Below are 16,867 nucleotides of genomic sequence, written 5' to 3' on the forward strand. Positions count from 1 at the left end.
ACCATGCAGTCTCAGGAAGAAGACAGCAGCTCAGATAGCCTTTGCCCTTTGAAGTGAAGCCAGATGTATGGGGTGCAGAATCCAGGTATGTTTTCACAGCGCAAGCTGAGACTCGCATGCTAGTTTAACAACAGGGCCGTTGTTCTCAAATAGACCATTGTACCCTCTCGGAGCCAGCCACTCTGGCTTTTCTCCAAGGGGCTTTGGAATGTTTTCCAAAATGTCCTTAAGAGTGATTGCTTGATTTCAGCAAGACTTAGGAAAATATATTATGTGGCACACGATTACAAGCCAAATAAATGAAATGGTCACAAAGACTTACAACAGGTATTTAACAAAACAAAAAGAAGACGTGATGGCATTAATTCAGATCCGTAGAAAGTGGGTGAGTGTAGGGGTGTGAGTGTGTATGTGTTGTAAAGCCACCCAAGAATATTTTACGTTCCCTCTCTTTGGCAAGCAGGCAACTGGCAAAAATGCTTTCATGCATCTAACTTATCATATTTTTCATTAACTCCCTAAACCTAGTCTCAGAAATGGAGTTACTGGGATTAAAATTTTGAATATTTGAATGCTTCTTATGTAGTGCCTAGCTGCTTCCCAAAATGTTTGTGTTTGTGCCAAATTACCCTTGCAATGAAGAAGAAAGTAGTTTCAGCACCATATTGCTAGTTATTACTGTTTTAATATTGCTGTTAGTTGCTTTAAGAAACTTTTTAAAATTTAAAATATAGAAAAAAACAATGTGAACTAGATATGAACTATGTGAACTTCCCTCCACCCCCCATTCCAAAACAACCCAAGAGCCTTGGAGTCCAAAGTTTCTAAAATGTGAACAATTAGTATTAAAGGGCACCTCATTGTCAGTCTTTAAATTTCATCCATTATCCAGTGAAATTAGACATTTTTCTATTTCTTTATTCACTGGATTTATTTCCTCTCTTGAAAACAGTTTGTGTCTTTTGACCATTTAATTATTCATTTCTCACCTATTTTGTAAAATCATTATGCATTATAGCAGGGCTTCCCAGGTGGTACTTGTTGTAAAGAATCCTCCTGCCAGTGCAGGTGACTAAGAGACACGGGTTTGATTCCTGCATCAGGAAGATCCCCTGGAGAAGGAAATGACAACCCACTCCCTATTCTTGCCTGGAGAATCCCATGGACAGAGCAACCTGGTGGGCTACAGTTCATAGGGTCACAAAGAGTCAGACACACCTGAAGTGACTTAGGACATCAGACGGATGCATTATAGCAATTATCTCAATGTCCATGGTGTTTGACATAAATATTTCCATACATGTCTTCCTCTTTATTGTTTTTCATTAAATACAATTTTTCTTTAAATTTTCACATGGTTACATTTGCTAATCTCTCTCCTATGATTCCGTCTGTTCTCTTGAAAGACCATCCCAACAACGATATAATTTTTTAAATCAAAGATTTTTTTTTGGATGGCACACAAAGAAAAGAATTAAGGAATTCGTAAAGGAGTTTTAATTCTTAAAACTCAAGTGCCAACAGCAATGTGTTTTGGAACGTGTATTAGTGATTCATGAAACATTGTAGTAGTCAGTTTAGGCCACCATTATTTAAGAATGAGTTTCTCTTTATTCACCTCCCTAGGTTTCCTGAATTTATTGACTGAAATGGCCATATGCTTCTCTGAATTTGTAAATACAAGCTTATACAAGCCAGACAGATAATGCAGGAAGCAAACAGCCTGTATTCTTCACAAGAATCATCAGATTTTTTTTTTTTTTTTTTTGGCATTGGCATAAAGTACAATGCTTTGTTTTATTAATTTTTGTTCCTTAAGTAGAACTAGAAGGAGATACATTGGTTTAAAGAAAAGCTGTTTAGTCATTTACCGGATTTCCTTTTGGTCCTCGCTCACCTTTGATACCTGGGTTTCCATGTGTACCCTGAAGGCAAAGGGGAAAAAGATTACATGGAACAGACCTTCTATTAGTTTCCTACACCTTACAGTAATTTCTTATCAGCTTCATCCCATAAAATGAGAGAAGATTATAAAAACAAAACTTTGCCTACCAAGCAGAGATTCAACTCTGCTTACCCTTACTACACACTGGGAAGATGGCACAGTCGCGGATAGGCAGATTCCCTAGATTTGCTCAAAAAAAGATAATGTCTCTCTTTTCCTGATATCCAAGGGAGAGTTTCAAAAGATAGGATAAGAGAGGTCTTCAGTTTTTTTCCAGACAGTCATTTTATTTTCCTATTCTCAAATCACCAAAAATCTCACTCTTCTGTGAGCTGGTTTTGGGAACACTCAATAAATGCTAAATGACATAGTTCTATGGCTGTGGACTGACAGGCTACAGGTTCTATAGGAACTGAGCATTCTAAAGAGTAGGACACGGCTGAGTGGCTATGCACACATGTACACATATGGCTATCCCTATAAAAACATGGTGTAGTAATCTCTTCCAACAATATTGAGTGACTGAAATGGTCAGATTAGCTTAGCAATTGTAAGTTTTCTGACTGTTTATTCTAAAACATTATTGAATATCCCAAGCAAACCTTTCCTGCTCATTTCTTGCTCTAACAAGTATAAACTAAGGCTGCATAGGAAGGAGAAGTTAAACCTCTGCTTTGACCAAAATCAGGTTTTACTGACTGCCACATTTTCATGTGATGTATCTAGTGTGTATTTTGAAAAAAAAAAAATTAAAAAGACAAACATTCTGTCTTTCTGATGCCTTGATTGGTAGAATGATTTGAAAACGTGTAGGTTTTGGACCCAAGACTCAGAAGAAAATGTGTCCGAGTCTAAGAAATTCACTGTATGCATTTCCCTCCTTGCCCCCAAATGCAAGCATCAGTTCAAAAACATTATTCATGCATTTTCATGAAGTGTCTCCTCTGGGCTCTTGACCTCTAAGGTCTGAAATCACAGAAGAAAATGAAAAATTGAAGGAGCATCATGGAGGTGTCTAAAAGCGTGTGTTAGAGAAATGTCTAACATCTCCAGTCATTGTGATGTCATTTCCAACACCTTCCCAGATTAGATATGGCACCTACCAGGTATTAGGGCAGAATATAAGGGAAGCACGCACGTCTTTGGGGATTATCTTTTCAAGTACTGAACCATGTTAGCAAATCCTGCCATTTATCTCCAGTTGCCAAGTGGTGTCTTCCATTTCACACAATTCACTAATATCCAGAGCTCCCTAACAAGCTTCCTCCCCACTAGGCGTTTTTGGGGTTGCACTTGGTTAAGTGTGAAGACACAGTTAACTTCTGGAGCAGTCACTTGTTTGTAGTTGGAAGTGGGATCAAGCTTTGCCTAGCTCACGGAGGACCTATATGAACCCTTTCTCTATATTTTCACTTCAGTACTGAGAAATTCTGGCTCCAATTGTCACATCAGAAGAGATGCTGAGATATCCTCTGTGGGAAGAACATCTGATTTTAAGGCAAACTGCCCTCAGTTCAGGTCAGTAAAATCCCAAGCTCATTTCTTAGGACAGAGTGTATCCCTTTAGGAATAAAAGAAAGACACAATATTTCCGTTTTTGCTGCAATTTGCTTTTCAACAGCACAAAGTAGCCCAGTGTTTTCAGCATAGAGTATCATGGCTAGGACTTCCTGAGCTGACCCTAAGTTCAAAGCAGAAATATACTCACAGGAGACCCTGGATCGCCGGGATCCCCCTTCTCACATTCACAAATCTTGCGTTCACACTAAATCAACAATGAAACACAACGTTAACACACAGTGAAATAGAGCATATTAAATATCATTCAACACATAACTAAATGGCGCACTCCCTTGAAGAAACTTTACCTTGAAAATTTATGGAGCTTTGGCTCTCCCTATTACATTCTTCTAAGAAAACTCTGAGCTAGGAAGAGCCAGCTAATAAAGTATTAAATGTTGGCATGGTTAAATAAAATAGACCTCCCATTAATGTGTATTAATATAACATCTACTCATCAGTTAAGATGAGAAAACAAACATTTTCAGTGGACTTTTGGAGTTTCTGCTGTTTTTCTTCTATGTAACACATCCAGGCTCAATAATATACAAAGATCAAATACTGCTTTACTCAATAAAGGAAATATTTTGATTTAAACCATATTTTATCAATTCTGAGATGCATCTTTTCCCTTATTTTCACATCTTTGAAATCAGAAGTATTCTATGAGTCAGGCTCGACCAGGATGAAGCTGGTGTTTTCTGCACATGCCCTTCAGCTCTTCCAGAATGAGATGGAAGAAAACTCCAAAGACACAACCAGAGCACCTGAGGAAATGCTGTGTCATCTATAGTTTTTGTGGCACAGGGGCCGGTATTGTGTGCAAAAGCCAGGGCAGCAGTGACTCTGAGACAGAAAGTGATTCAGAAGATTTCGACTTTGAGTGCAAAGAAGTGGTAGAAATAACCAATTTAGTTTGCTTATATTTGCTCTTTTAAGTATGCACAAAAGTGATACAGGATTTAAAAATCTATATCTAAGTACATGTAAAAGGACTCTTGCCTTAAGTATAAAATGAAAAATTGTGATTCATAAGAAGGCACTGTATCATATTTTAATTGGGAGAGAGCTTTTTTAAAATCTCTCTAAATGGCATGTAAAATAGTGATGTATCTGACCATGTATGATTCAGCAAAGCATGGTTCTCTACACGCTTTGGCTGGCTCCTAAGTATTTTATGTGATACTGCTCATAAGTGTCCTCATGTTAAAGAAGCAATTTCTCAAACTAAGTTCAGATGTTCTAAACCCTCGGCCCAGAAACATACGTCCAGTACTGCAGTCCTCAGCAAGCTGATGGCCATCCATTGTGCTGAGTGCTGTCCAACCAGTATTGGCCAGCTTCCTTCGCCAGTTGGTCTGGTGGCCACCATCAGGGAGGAGATGAGCTGTCAGTCATCAGGCAGCAGGGTGACTCTGAGCCCTGTCCATTAGCCAGGAACACTACTTCATCCTGGCCAGCTCAAGACTTGAGACACAGCTGGGATGAAGGAAGCCGTATCAAAGTAAGCAAAACCTGTATCATCTGCATTGTCGCTGATTTCTAAAACCGCTCTCTAAAATCGTTTAAATACTTCCTACTTTTTCTAAAATTTCCAACCTGCAGTGGATATGGCAGCATAAAAGAAATCAAGTGGCTGCCTCAAAATAGAGCAGCTCATTTTGAAAAAGTAAGAATTTTTATTTAGTCACACCTTACCTTCTAATGTGAATTATACTGCTGATTTGATTATGTGAGCATTTTAGAGTAATTCATAGTCATCAAAGCACGTGGTGCTTACCTTCTTTTCAAATAAGATCTCCTAGGAGGGAAAAAAGAATGAAACATTAACTCAATTCATGATTCTGCTTCCAGCTTCTTATTAGCCTTAATTATTCCCAATGGGATATGCAATTTCCAAGAAGAATAGCAATTCAGCCTTTTTAACCTTGTAAAAGCAATAAAGCCCCGGCCAACCACCCAAGGAGCACTCTGAGCCATATACTAATAGAAGACATGAAGGGTACTAACATTCATTAAAAATAATTTTTTTCTAGGAACTTCATCCTATTGTATCCCATGTTTTCTCTCCTGTTCCTTTATCAGCTCTAGAATCTCCATAGTTTGGCTACAAGCTCAATCAGCCATAATGAGAATTTTCTTTCTTTTATTTACAAAGACTTAGGCAGAATATGCAATTGTGTATTTTCTCTTCTCTATTTTTCTATCCCTATGTGCTGTGCTGTGCTTAGTCACTCAGTCGTGTCCAACTCTTCACAACCCCCAAGGGCTGTAGCCCACCAGGCTTCTCTGTGCATGGTGTTTCTCCAAGTAAGAATACTGGAATAGGTTGCCATGCCCTCCTCCAGGGGATCTTCCACACCCAGGGATAGAACCCAGGTCTCCCACATTGCAGGTGGATCAGATTCTTTAACATCTAAGCCACCAGGGAAGACCAAGAATACTGGAGTGTATAGCCTATCCCTTCTCCAGGGAATCTTCCTGACCCAGGAATTCAATGGGGTTGTCCTGCATTGCAGGCGGATTCTTTACCATCTGAGCTATCAGGGAAGCTTTTATCCCTATACAGATGTTCATTTATTGTTTAGCATTAGAACATTAATTTTAGGGTGATAACTTCATGAAACGTTAATGAGCCTTAGAAGTCAGTGTGGCCCAGTGGCTCATTCTTTCATAAAGAAAGGAGACACAGTGCTGTGACTTGCCCAAGGTCACACTGTTGGGCTGATCTACTTGACCAAGCTCAGCACTATTTCCTACTTAACCACACAGAGATGAATTAGCCAGAATATTTTTCAAAACTACTTTCAATTCATAATTTTAGAGAAATTCACAGTGTGGTTTTTGTCAGACCTTTAGGCCTCACTGCCCCACTCCAGTTCAGTGGGGTATTATTACCTGAAAAGTGTACTGAAGATCATGTCTGAATCAGTGGACACAAGCTATGTTTACAGATAGAATCATTACTCTCTGAAGGTAGAATTTATGTGTCAAATTAATGCCTTATGACTGAATCTGAGGGGTAGCTCACACATGATAAAATAGAAAATGGAAGCAAAAAGCACTAGAATATTTGTTGCAAGTTGTTAAAAATAAAGAATGTAATGAGGAAGCTAAAGATAAGTCAGAGTTGTACCTTTACAGAAGACTCTGAATCCTTTTAGTTTTGTTTTTACTCTACATCTATTTCAATACAAATGAGTTGTTTAGAGAAGATATAGCAACTTGCTTTAGGTAGCTCTGGTGATTTAATCAGGCCAAAATTTAGGCTAGGAATTCAGGGTCATCTAGGGTTTTCATCCTGTTTCCACCATTATCTAGCCACCTGTCCGTGGGCAAGTCATATAATCCTTCCAGTTCATTTTCCACATCTATAAAATAAAGAAGCTTGACCCCGTGGTCTTGGGAGCTGTCCAACTCTGGCCACAGACCCTATCTACCAAAATCAACATCTCAACTATGCTCTCTTTCTCTCGCCCTACCCCAGTGATTTTAAATTACTGGGCAAAGTAAACCCAGGCTGAAAGCAGATGAGATACTAATGTCTTTAAGAACTAGTAGGTCATGTGGACAATGGAAACTCAGCTAAACTGACAATTTTAGTGTAAAACAGCATTACCCTCTCCAGAATATTTGGCTGTGCCTAGAAAGTTGAAATTTACATGCTTTATCTCCAGGCTGCCCAGGACAAGTCCTGGCTTCCACCTGTGATCCTGACATACTTTCCAGACACAGCCTAGAGAAATTCTTGTATAGTTCAGCATTCATTGTTTTTAATAGTGAACAATTTGAAATAAAATGTCCATCAATAACATAATGGATCAATAAGCAAAATACCACTCAGCAGTTAAAATCAATGTATTGAATTTATATATTTTAACAGATAAATTTCCTAAAAAGTTGAATGAAAAAGAAAGTTGAAGATGAATGCCTAGAACATGATCCAAATTGTGAAAATATTTAAAATATACATCAGAAACTTGGTTTCCTCTGAGAGGGAGAGAAGGAAAAGAAATCTGAAAGAGAGGCAATAAAGCAACTAATAATTCAAGTCAGATTGTAATATTTGAAAATAGCTACTGAAATAAAGAAAAATTCAAAGTTGTGTCCCTTTATCATCTTTTTTTACTAAGCAATATACTTATCGATTTTAAACTCATGAATTTAGCCACTAGTGCGGCAGATGTGTAATTTTACACTTTTTTAGCTTTTCCTTTGAAAATTCAATTTCTGCTTTGCCACATTACCCTTTAAATGTATGTGCCACGAGGCTTAAAAGCTGTAACAATGCAACTAATTATTTTTGGAACTCATTGGCTTTTGTGTTTGCTTGAATTTATATTTCCGTGGAAACAAAAATGGACCCAAACCTCACAATAGATAAGACTGTTTCAAACAAGAGCAAAGCTGCATTCCCTAAGGGCACTTGCAGTCCATAAGCCCCAGTGATAGAGAACACCGCACAGCCAGCTGCATGGGAAGGAGAGCCTAGACTTGGCTGGCAGAGAAGGAGGAATAGGATGGTTTCTTGGAATTGGTTGGCCTTCTGGATGATTTTGAATAAAGGAATGCAAAGGACCAACTCATTAATGGAATGTTGTTCTATATGTCAAAGTTGATAAGGAAAAAAGGCATAAAGACCCATGTGGGCAATCAGACAAAGGAAACACTGAGGAGGGACATTTTTAAAAAGTGGACAGAGCTGGAGGCTTGGAGAGTAGTGAGGCATTTTGCTTAAGCAGAGAGGCAGGCCATGTGGGAACAGTTGGGAGAACGTGGTCAAAGCCAGAGGGAAGGTCCTGTTCAATGGAAGTCTAGGTGGATACTGTGATTTAAATGAAAAAGTATAAATAGAGAAAGGACCTCATCAGAGCAAAAAGAAGGGGCATTTTATTAACAGAGTCAGAGTTTTATGATGGTAGATATGTGGGAAAAAAAGAAGTCTAGGATGGAATTGCCAATTTTGTGAGTGACCAGGAGGTCAATGCTCTCAGAAGGGAACAGAGGAAATGTGAGGAAGGTGCCAAAGTTACTAGCATGACAGCAAATAGGATGAGAATAAAGAACTTAGTAGGCAAGGATTACAAATTCTATGACAAAAATAATATTTGCAACTTAATATAGCAGAAGAATAGCCATTATCAAATCTCAGAGAACAGAAATAAGGCTCTAAACAGAGGAGGCCTTGAAAAACTGGGAAGTGGACCATCCTAATAAATTAATGAAGCCTAGGATTCTAAAGATGATATAGAAATGATGAAGTTGATCCCTTCTTGCTCTGTGAGGGAGAAGATGCACTAAATTAATGTTTTTCTTAGTAATCTCCAAATAAAGAGACCAATTTGTTACAGTTGTTATTCCCATAAAGACTTTTTTTAAAGCTTAAGGTCAAAGATAATAAAGACTTTTTTTTAATATCCACATACTCTCTCTTGCTCTTTTAAAGGACCAAGTAAGATATCCAGAATGTTGGTTTGAATGTGTTTCTTTAGGGTTCAGTACTATTCTGTAAATCATAATAAAAGAGAAACACGAATATTTTCTTTTTGGAATCATCAGGTCTCTCTTGGGTAATTTAGAACTAAATTGTTTTCAGGGTTTCTTACATGATACTTCCTGATAGAGGTGCCAAGGAACATGCAATGATTCCTTGATTTTTCTGGGCTCCTGCAAAATCTATTCACCGTGTACACTCCTGTCCATAAATTCAACTAAAGTCTACTCTGCAATGAAAAGAATAAACTGACAATAGAAAAACAACCCAGATGAATTTCAGAATCATTACACTGGGAGGATGGAGCTGACAAAAGGAGTACACATGACGTGCGCTTGTTTTTATAAAATTCTAGAAGATGTACACTAATTTAGGGTGACAAGTCAGGTCAGTAGTATCTCAGGAACAAGGAATGCATGTATTGCAAAGAGGCATAAGGAAACTTTTAGAGATGATGAAGATGTTCTGTATCCTATTTGTGTTGGTGGTTTCATGGGTGAATACATCTAGAAAAACTCACGGAATTTTGCATTTAAAGTAGATGAAGTTTTGTGCTTATACATAAGTAACTTATTTTTTTAAGTCAACTTCATGATTATTTCAACTTCATGATTCTTTCTTTCAAAAGAAAAAGTTTGAAAAATTGAACTACAGATGTAACAGAAACAGATTAGATAAGGACTTTTCAGATAGTCTGAGCAAAAGTCCAGTTTTGCTTCCTAGACAGTGGCCATTTGAAACATTGATACTTAGTATATATCTCTTTGAAAAACCCTATAAGCTGTTTGGATCCTGCAATTTGTTTGGAAAGCAGCACCTCCTTCTAAGAAATGGCTTGTTCACAGAGCTTCCATCTGAACAAACAAGCTGAAATCAGAGGATGCTACGGAAGAGTAGAGTCATGAGGATGCTTGGTCATTTTTCGGTCTCCCCAGAAACAGTTTTGCTTCGGATGTACTGCCAAGAGCCTGCGCTCTCAGTTGGGCAGGAGTTCTTAGCGAGGGTGTGTCTGGAGGGAGTATGAACCTCCTGAGCTGACACATCTGGCCAAACAAGGAGCTGCCTGTCCTGTGTCTTCTCCAGGCAGCAGCGGATGACTCATTATCACAACCCCGGGGTTCTTTCCTGCACATGCTGGAAACTTCTGTCTCATTCAGTGGTGAGGACTCAAATTAGGCACAGGCAGGGCTAGGCAGTTAGCCTGACCCCCCTGCACGTTCCCTTTCCTGCAGAAGAAATGCTCACGTAAGCATTCACCCCAGGTACCTGAGGGCTGAGCCCGTCGTCTGAGGTCTAGGCAGAACTGCCCCCTCGTCTTCCCCTAATGCCCAAGTTTCAAAAGGCTAAAAACAGCAGTAGGTTTTGGAGCATGAATGTTTCTTAACTGTTTCAAGGAGTTTTTGCTTGAGAAAACCTTTTAAAAAATTACTCTCTTCTCTCCCAATGTAACTTTACAGGATCAAGCATGCAGGCTCTGGGGTCTTTGCCTGGCCTTAAATTTTCAACTATAAAATGGAGATAATAAGAGTACCTACATAATAAGATTGTTGTAAACTTTGAATAAAAGAAAATATACAAAGCACTCCGAGCAATGCCTAATACAGAGCACTCAAGACATAACCACTGTGACTTAGGTAAGAAAAACTCAGCATCTCGTGCTAAAAACAACTGAGAGTAACAAAATCAAAGCAATGTTGGGAAAAAGAACTGAGAGACGGGACAAAAGGAGCAAGACAATCTCTGAAAGAGGGCCTGAGGTTTTTTCAATCGATAGAAAAGAGCCATATGAAGTACTCAGGACCTAAAGGACACATCAGCCTAGCCCTCTTGTCAAGAATATTTTTTTTTAAATCAGCATTTTTAAGAAAATTAATTTTTGACACTTAACAAATCAGCCACCTTATCTCCAGGAGTTCCTCCTTGAGAAATGTGGTGAAGAGGAATTTTGTTTTGATTGCTTTGCGTTGTGTTCTCCCTAGCAGCGAGGAAGGGTTCTTATAACCAATAAAGAAAAGCAGTGATACCGCCAATTGTGAGTTAAAATTAGATGACCTTGTTAACACCTAAGAGTCAAGGAGATAAATTTTCAAAATGGAAGTCTGCGACCTTCACTTGAGCATAATATGGCAAATGGTGAGACAAAGGGTCAAAAAATATTTCTGCACAAGTGAAACAGGAAAAAAAGAACTTAAGACAATATGGCAGATTGCAATTTGACCACAAATCGAATATAAGTCGGCAGTGTTCACTGAGCCCAGGATGCACAAACAGGAGTCCCAGATGGATGATTGGAAATGAATCCTTCCGAACTCTTCAGCATTGGCTGATGGTAAAGTCAGGAATGCAATTACAGAGAATTAGCCTGGTACCTCCCCAGTTTATGTGGTGCAAACTGTCAAGAATGTAGAGACACATCAGAAAGATTCTTCTTTCCATTTCAAAGGTAGATTTTTTTTCCCTTTCATCTTTTTGACCTATTATCCTTTCAGAATTTGTGAACAAATTATCAGCATTATTATAAGAAATGTATATAAAATCAACATGTTAGGTACCTACCAGGCGATCCTGAATTTTGTCGACAAGGGTTGACTCATTCAGCAAGAGAATGGGTACACTGGGTAAATCCCCAGATATCAAGCGCAGTTTGGTTTCGTTGACCACAGTAGAAAGTCCAATGGTGATAAATAATATCCCTGCAGTTCTGGCATCTTCAGAAATACTTTGAACATCTGGATTCTTCGGATGGTCAATGCCATCAGTCATCAGCAGAGCCACTTTCACGCCATCCTTACGCCCTTCCCTCTTAAGTAGCCTCGTGGCATTGGCGATGGCGTAATAAGAGAAAGTTCCTTGCCCAATGAAATTCATAGACTTGACCCTCTGTTTAAAAGTCTGTAGATCTTTCCAGGAGGAAAAAGGTGGATCAATTTGGACAGAGCTGCTAAACTGAAGGGCTGCCAGTTTGATGTCATATTTCAAGGAGCCCACTGGGGTCAACTGAAATATCTTGTCACTCAAGCTACCCACAAAATCTTTTTGTTTGTCAAAGAGAAAAATTTTGGAACTTTCAGAGCTGTCGACGACGAAGACAAGATCTATAAAGCACGTGGAGTCTGAAATAGAGCAAATAGGTTAGGCAGCATCCTTGTCCCCACTTGTAAAACAACTTTGCATGAGGAAAGCCCTGAGGCGTGTGGTCTGAATTGCTGATTTCCAAGAGCAGAAGGAAGTGAAAAAGAGAGGCACCTTGGAGATCAGGCTTACATTGTAAATAACTAAATCTCTTTCCAAGTCTTCAAATTCTTTTCCTCTTCTAAAATCGTGCAAATCAAAAGCAAACAAAATACCATATATTCTGAGCATCTTCCTAAGGTAAAACTTACTTAAAGTGAGAGGAAAAGAAAGTACATTGTAGTCTAAAAATTCAGCAAACACTAGGCAAAGTTGTCTAGAAGTAAATAATACTCTGCCTCATTCCCAGATTGTGTGACGTATTGGTGAGGCCCCATCTTGTTTGGGTGCAATTTTTAGTTTTTTAACATTTTTTAAATCAAGGGAGAAAATGACCGGATGCGTCACATTGCAGCAGTGGTGAGGGACCCAGAAACCTAATAGTGAGAACTGAAGGTTGAATCCTAGCTCTGTGACTTGCTAGCTAATTTGTCTGCAGCCTCAAGCATGCCACTTCACCTTCTGGGCCTCAGTTTCCTTATCTATGTGAGTGGCGTTCTCTGTTGTGCCCACTTATGTATGCTCTGTAAGTACCCATGTAAGTATGCTCTGTCAGTATGTAAGGTGCCTTATGATCATATAAAAATAGAATATCACATATATACATAAATATGTGGTTTGCTGTTTATACCAAGTGCTATTTGGAAAAATTCATTTTAGGGTTTTAAGAAACTAAAACTAACAAAGATAAAACATTTTTTTACCCTGGAGATTTTTCCTTGCAAGTAAATTGGTCTTTGAGCCTTTCTTTCTTTGTCCATATATTGCTTGACTCATAAAAGCTGGCAAAAGCAGGAGATACAGGACAAAATGTCTGTTCCACATTATGATGGATGGTGAAAAATCATCCGCCGTGTAGCACCTTTAATTTAAAAAATCAGTTATAAATACTTTAATAAGATATAGAGTTTGCTATTTTTAACTTCAAGCTGGTAAAACTGAAAGCTGGCATGTGGAAAAAGAAAAGGGTTTTTCATTCATATTTATGGAGAATTATCCACATGGGGATTTTTAAAGTTTCTAATCTAAATAAATCATGGTGACACAACCAAATGTCTATTAATGAATATTTTTGTATATTCAAAGAGTTACATCCAAGTAGTCTGAATTTCCCATTATGTTGTGGGAAACAGGAGAGGGGAGAGCTGTTTAAAAACATTTCAGTCCCACTCTATATGATGACTGCGTTTCAATCACAGGGCCTGTTTGACATTTCCACATTCTCCAAGGTAGTATCAGATTGCTACAAGGTTGTTTTATCCATTTTCATTATGACTAACTCCTGACCGTGCCAATATTTTTACAGGGTTGTAGAGAGCCACCACAATTCAGTCTTAATATTACATGCACAATTTCAGTGAGTTCAGAGGTCATCAAAAATTGAATTGCCCTTCTGTTTCCACAGAACCCCATTTTCTACATTTACTTTGTTAACTTCATCTCCACTGGAGCTTCAAGCTGTCTTACAGCTGCATATCCCGTCAGTCAAAAGAGTGTGAGAGCAAAAAAAATAAAAAACAAAAAAAACAGATTTGCTAGGGGTTAGCTGGAAGAACTACCGAACAGAAATAGGACTTGAAATCAGGAAGCAAGCCCCTCTGAAAGGCCCTGTGAAACTTTTTTCCTGGATAGATTAAAGTATAATCCTATATTTAAATCTTCAGCAATCTTCAGCACTCAGTAAGCCCAGCTATGTACCAAGTGCCTTTAAAAGCCACAGACTTGCCTGGCAAAAGAAGACTCATGTGTGGCTAGCCCAGTAGACCTGAGAATGGGAGTAAGAAGGCTTATTTTGAACCCCATGTTTTGCATGGTTTGGAAATGCTTGCCTGCTTGAAGTGTATAGACTTTAGAAGTTCTGGAAAAAGAATCACAGTTTCCTTCTTTGGCACCTTGCCTTCAGGGAATGGTAAACTGGGAAATCATAAGCATGAATTTTTCCAGACTCTGAATGGGGGGGCGGGGCGGGCGGTTGGAAATAAATGCTAAGGCAATAAAGAATGAGATGGGAGACTGACTTCTTCATACATGCCAGATGGAGAAGCCCCAAGGAGAAGCAAAGCCATCGGATTGGGGAAGAATCAGTGGAGGGCTCCAGGCCATAGTCTGCCCCTAGAATAGCCTTGATTAGCAGGAAGCTTATTAAGCTGGCCTTGTATCAGTATGGCCAAGTGTGCGTGTGTGTGTGTGTCTAGTCGCTCAGTCACGTCCAACTCTTTGTGACCCCATGGACGATAGCCCACCAGGCTCCTCTGCCCGTGGAATTCTCCAGGCAAGAGTCCTGGAGTGGTTTGACATTCCCTTCTCCAGGGGATCTTCCTGACCCAGGGGTCAAAACCATGTGTCCTGTATTGCAGGAAGATTCTTCACTGTCTGTGCCACCATATCTCTTGGCATTTGCCTCACATGCAATTGACCAAATGTTAACTGCTCTTCAGACCAGGTATGCTAAGATTTGGAGACAACTAGGTATTAAAAGGGACTTCCTGGTAGCTCAGATGGTAAAGAATCTGCCTGCAATGCAGGAGACCCAGGTTTGATCCTTGCATCAGGAAGATCCCCTGGAGAAGAGAATGGCTACCTGCTCCTGCATTCTTGCCTGGAGAATCCCACAGACAGAGGAGCCTGGTGGGCTACAGTCCGTGGGATCGCAAAGAGTCGGACATCACTGAGCAACTAGCAGTTTCACAGTTTCACATCCAAAGCTGTGTATCAAAACGTGGCCGCTGTTACATTTCAGAGGGGGAGAATGTGTAACATCATGTCCCTGGTATTACATATGACTTCTTTTTTTTGTTGACCCTTGTACTTAAAGAAGTTCTCAGAAGTTCTGGAAATAAGAGACTGAAAATTTAATTTCATTGAGAACAAGAGAGATTTTACAAGCTTGTAGTTTGTAGATCAAGACAACTCTTCAAAAACCTAAAGAAGGGGATCCCCATGCAGGATCCTGAGATGAAAACCACTATTTCTCTTATTTGCAGGCCTCATTTTGGGCTTCGGAAATGCTGGCTTTAAATAGATATCTTTCCCCTAAACTAGGCACTTGCTCAGACAGTTTGTTAATGTGTAATTATGAATTCATAACTGAAGCCTTATATATATATAATGTTCCCTAACACAACTGATTCATTAGCAATAATCACAATATCTCATACTTTAATACTATTTGTTCTGACATTTTTTATCTAGTTCTCCCAAACCAAAGTCATGCTGTTGCTTTCCGATATTAGCCAGAGGACACCCGTACACTTTCTTTAGTTTTTCAGTTCTACTATCCTCCTAAAATCTCATATTAGTTTAATATCTTTTTTTCTCTTAGTTTAATATCTTAAGAGTCCACTCAATTTGGATCCCTTTTGTCATGTTTTATTTTGCCTTGGTTTTTAATACTTCCCACCTTTCTCTCGTTTAGATGTTATATACAAGCAAAATATGTTTCAGGGGAAAAGAGTCATTAGTTAAATAAAGGAAATATAAACCTCTGTGCTTACTACAGTTTGCATTTCATAAATGCAGAAACAATTGTTACCTTTAATCAAATGCCATAGTTTTGGCTTTTTTGTGTGAAATTTATTTGGGGTAAATATCAGGATCAATAAAGCCAAGAGAACTTATATTTTATGACTTTTTGGAAATAAGATTATCTTTCAGCAAAGTTTACTAATTTTATTCACTGTGTTTGCATCTCATTTGTTTTGCCATGAAGATAAAGTGATCGGATACTTTATCCAAATCTAAACTTACCATGTTATAAAGCATTCTGCAGTGAATGCTGAGTTATAAAAACGTGTCCAAATTAAAAAAAAGATGTCCCAAAAGATATTAACAGTATAACAATGCTACATAGTAGGCTATAAATTAAAAATCAATTTTGAAATAGCTTTAAAATTTACATTTCTACATTTTAACAATTATTCTTATTTCCCTGACAATATAATTAAAGTAATAACAAAGGATAAAAAAATTTGATAAGCTTTCTTCACATAATAAATACATAAACTGCTTAATCTTCCACAGTTCCTAGATGTCTGAACTGACTTCCAGTGATTAAAACAAAACAGTCATGTCTTACCTTATAAAGTTTATCAAACAGGAATTAAAGACTGGTTAAGCAAATGCCAACAGCAAGGACCATTGCTGAGGATGGAGCTGACTATTTGATATTGTTCTGTTCTGTGGGAAATAAAAATTGTCTTTGCTTTTAGATCTTTTGTAATTCTCTACTCATGTTTTTTAGACTAATAAAGCAAGAGTGGCTAGGCATTTGGCCAGGGTGCAAGATCTGGGTGGGATCAGTGAGTAATTTAAAGGAGCAGTGCCTTTCATAATAAGCCTGTGCTTTCCAGGCTGTTCTAAAAATAACTTGGGCAGATTTTCTACAGTTTAGACGTTTATTGACCGCCTGCCTTTGTTTGTCAGGCTGTGTCCTCTTTCTGGTCCTTTGCCCGGGAGTTGCTCGGTAAGATACTGTTTCTGAAGAGCTCTGTGAAGGAGGGTAAGTCATACCAGCTTGAGTGTGCATGCTAAGTCACTTCAATCGTGTCCGACTCATTGTGATCCCATGGACTGTAGTCCACCAGGCTCCTCTGTCCGTGGGACTTCCCAGGCAAGAACACTGAAGTGGGTTCCCACTT

General features: G+C 38.7%; 1 protein-coding gene across 3 annotated transcripts in view; it reads right to left on the reverse strand.

The window, feature by feature from the left end:
* The window catches only part of COL28A1 (collagen type XXVIII alpha 1 chain), a 182,114-nt gene extending 165,666 nt beyond the window's left edge, over positions 1–16,448 (reverse strand). Inside the window, exons 1-6 of one of the 3 annotated variants that reach the window (XM_043462670.1) lie at positions 16,306–16,448; positions 12,935–13,092; positions 11,556–12,112; positions 5,286–5,306; positions 3,654–3,710; positions 1,872–1,925 (exon numbers count right to left, since the gene is read on the reverse strand). In XM_043462670.1, coding sequence (XP_043318605.1) covers positions 1,872–1,925; positions 3,654–3,710; positions 5,286–5,306; positions 11,556–12,112; positions 12,935–13,055 — 810 coding nt within the window. In that variant the 5' untranslated portion in view covers positions 13,056–13,092; positions 16,306–16,448. Of the gene's footprint in view, positions 1–1,871; positions 1,926–3,653; positions 3,711–5,285; positions 5,307–11,555; positions 12,113–12,934; positions 13,093–16,305 lie in introns of those variants that run through there. The other 2 variants (XM_043462669.1, XM_043462671.1) reach the window with 2 other exon arrangements.
* Positions 16,449–16,867: the final 419 nt, after the last annotated feature.

The sequence above is a fragment of the Cervus canadensis genome, chromosome 3 (assembly GCF_019320065.1).
Source record: "Cervus canadensis isolate Bull #8, Minnesota chromosome 3, ASM1932006v1, whole genome shotgun sequence".
Classification (NCBI taxonomy): Eukaryota; Metazoa; Chordata; class Mammalia; order Artiodactyla; family Cervidae; genus Cervus; species Cervus canadensis.